General features: G+C 31.6%; 1 protein-coding gene across 2 annotated transcripts in view; it reads right to left on the bottom strand.

Moving 5' to 3' along the window:
* LOC107452277 (neuroendocrine convertase 1-like) overlaps positions 1 to 3329 on the bottom strand; it is a 98910-nt gene that overhangs the window by 5671 nt on the left and 89910 nt on the right. For both annotated transcript variants that reach the window (XM_043042632.2, XM_071183351.1), the window contains one exon: positions 3073 to 3206. In XM_043042632.2, coding sequence (XP_042898566.1) covers positions 3073 to 3206 — 134 coding nt within the window. The remainder of the gene's footprint in view (positions 1 to 3072; positions 3207 to 3329) is intronic.

The raw sequence follows: 3329 nt of genomic DNA, 5'->3' as shown, positions 1-3329 counted from the left end.
ATATATAAAATTAAAACTACTATTTAAATTTAATAAAAAAAGAACTTTTCTTAGGTAATCAAATTATTTGTCACCCTTTTTTAGGTTTCTAAAATATGCTGAAATATTTTTCAATGCTTCTATAAAAGAAATCCTCAAAAACTATTCTTTATTTATATTATTTAGAAATAAATGTATCTGCATGGGAAAAACTCGCCTGTCACAAAATTGTCAGAGATATTTCTGGTTTCAAATAAAATATGTATCGGGATATTTCATACGTCTATTTATTTCAGTTTGTTTACTCTTCAAGTCCAATTCATCTTCTTCGATAGAATTTTCGAAAATTGAGGTCATGAAATTCGTTCTCAGAATAGAAAATAAAAGATATTGAAACCTGACAAGTCATTCTAACATTTCCCCGATTCTTGAAAATAAATTGAGAACAAAATGAATCTTTTGGTAAGTAAGGTTTCAGAATAAAAATAAATCGTGCTGTTAGAAACAGTTTTCTCTCCTTTCTAGATTCAATATTTATAAAGAAAAACACGAATATCTTCTTAATATTTCATAAAATCGCTTTGCTGAATTAATGCAACTAATGTTGTAATGAACTTATGGTAATGCAAATTTTAAAACATTTTTTTACTGCACTCATTTCTTCTTTTCACATGGGGTTTTTATTTAATGTATGTTTTAACTAATATTGTAATTATTGTCGTTAAATTAGGAACAACTTTTAAATCGCATAGACTGCTCTTCTTTTATAACAATGTAATTTCAAAGCATAAATTTTGACTTTTAAGGCTTAATATATAAACTAACCTACGGAAAATTAGTCGCTTAAAGCGAAATTATGAAAAACATTTAAAGAAGGTGGGTTTGTGATGCTTTTTGAGGGAATTTTTTATTTCTCGCTATAGATTTGGCCCGCTTACTAAGGTAACAACTAACATGAAGCTAAAATGATTACTTTAACATGCTGAAAGATAATATCTTGCCTTTCAGTCGAAATCTTCATAATAAATGTGCTGAACCGCAAGCGCTTAGGGGTTAGAGCTCTTGCCTCTCAATGAGGTCACCAAGGTTCAAACTTTAAGCGGTGGTGAGTTTTATTTTATTTTACAACTGTCGTTAAACAAGTGAGTCAATTTTTTTTGGTTTACGACTTCGTATCCTTGTAATTTTGAACCCAATCGAGAAGACAAAGGAACTCCCGGATCAACTATTGGGTGAAATTTGTCTTCATGGAGGACTTTTCGATGGAACTAACCCGAATTTGCGTTACATGGAGAGGAAGACCATGTGAACCTGCTACGGTAAGCCTGACGGCAAAGGAACTCTTACCCAAGATCCATTTACCACTGAGGATATTTTACGTCAGCACTGTGGTCAGTGCAAGCCGGATGCGGAATTCGTATTGACCAGCCATAGCAGAGGATTCGAAACCAGTTCACCTCATTGAAAAGTTGCAAATATAATTACCGAAACTCAGACCATAGTGCTGACGTAAACAATCTTCAGGGAAACACGGATCGTGGATTGGAATCACGCTGCAGTTTGGCTAATCCTGGGAGGTTCTCGTGGTTTTGCAACTGTGGGTTAATACGATCAAAAAATTTTCTCTGGAAGTACGTTTATTCCAAACTTGATTATGGAATTCCCTTATCCTCTGGGTTGGGTTCAAACTTACAAGGCTACGGCTTTGAACATTGATAGTTGTATTGATGGGTCGGATATTCAACACCGATCATAAAATAAAATAATAAGTATGCTGTTGGCACCATTATTTTTCAAAATGACAACAAAAATTTTTTACACACCATCATTCATGATGAAGCATTTAACCCCGTTTTCTGGGGCTTTATCTTTTATCAGCCGAGGAAGGACTGCCACGTAATATTGATCTTGGACAGATGACGTAGTCAGTGCTTGAGCTGGTAGCAATCTCCACACAACAAATGCGATGATTTTCAAGCATCACAGATTAACTTGATTTATTATTTTGATACAATGATTACACATGAGACAATGACGGATTCGCATACGTAATATGTAACCTATACATTGCAGTTTAGTCATAACACGGTTAAAGACAGTTTAGCCATAGAGCGTTTAAAGAAAATTTGCTTTAACACGTATTAAATATTTGATTGGGATAAAAATTGAGCTCAGGACCTTCTTTTTGGAATAAAACGTATTTGCATCACACGCACTGTTTGAACTTTAATCAAAGTCAATAATTTTCTGATGATAAATGTTTAAATTTAGACTAATTATATGACAAACCTGAGGGGCAGATGTGTTTTGCTTTAATTCAATAATGCATAAAGAATTTTAAAAAAACATATTCTTTCAATCGCTTCTAATCTCTAAACATCGCGCCTTAAAAAGTAATTGTTGTTATAGATAAGCCAACTACAAATATTTCAGGCGAATTACTGTCGACTGAAAAACAAATACTAAAATGTTAATATCAAAAAATTCTGAACTGGTACTACTACGCGGGAAAAAAATAGTATGATAATGACATTTCTGGTTAAAAAAAACTGTAATTCTGGTTGATAAAATCAAAATATAAGATATTTAAACAATTCACTTCGTAATTTTTCCATTTGTATGGTAACGCTTAACCAGAATTTCTGGTTTTCAAAATATGAGTTCTTATTAGCACACATTTAATTAAAAAAATTAACTGTATAAATAAATTTCATGCCTTGCTCTAAAATATTACGATAAATTACCAAATTTTACAACATTAAGCAGCATCGTAAAATAACCATATCTTATTGTAAGATTTAACAAAAGTCATTATCACAACACTTCGGTAAAATCACCACGCTTTTGTTTTTCCCAAAGATTTAGAAACATGGTAATTCTTACCATATTGTAGTTTTGATCATACTTTTGAATCGTATGAATATTTTTGTACAAGTTCTTACATGCTGCTTACATGAATTAGATAATGTTTATATATAAAATTTAAATCTACTCTAAGGTTATATACAAGTTCATTCTGAAAAAAAGGAAAATTTGTAATTCAACGCAATATCAGAGACAGAATAGTATATAAAGAGAATGAAGTGCACATACCATATCTCTCACAAGAACTTTCCATACACCATGGGGATTCTCACCCCAGAAATGAACTGAGAGAAATGTCCAATTTTTGAATCCAAGTGACGAAGTATCTTTTTCTCGGCGAGATAAGACCATGCTTACCGTTCCTAAATGTTAAAGACATAGTTTAAACTCGTGAAAAACTAAAACTATTTTGCGTTGAGTAAAGGAAATGAAAGATATATTTATAAATATATATATATATATATAACAAAATGGTAATTTTTTTC

The sequence above is a fragment of the Parasteatoda tepidariorum genome, chromosome 7, assembly GCF_043381705.1.
Source record: "Parasteatoda tepidariorum isolate YZ-2023 chromosome 7, CAS_Ptep_4.0, whole genome shotgun sequence".
NCBI lineage: Eukaryota > Metazoa > Arthropoda > Arachnida > Araneae > Theridiidae > Parasteatoda > Parasteatoda tepidariorum.
This window is presented reverse-complemented; position numbering and strand designations above follow the sequence as displayed.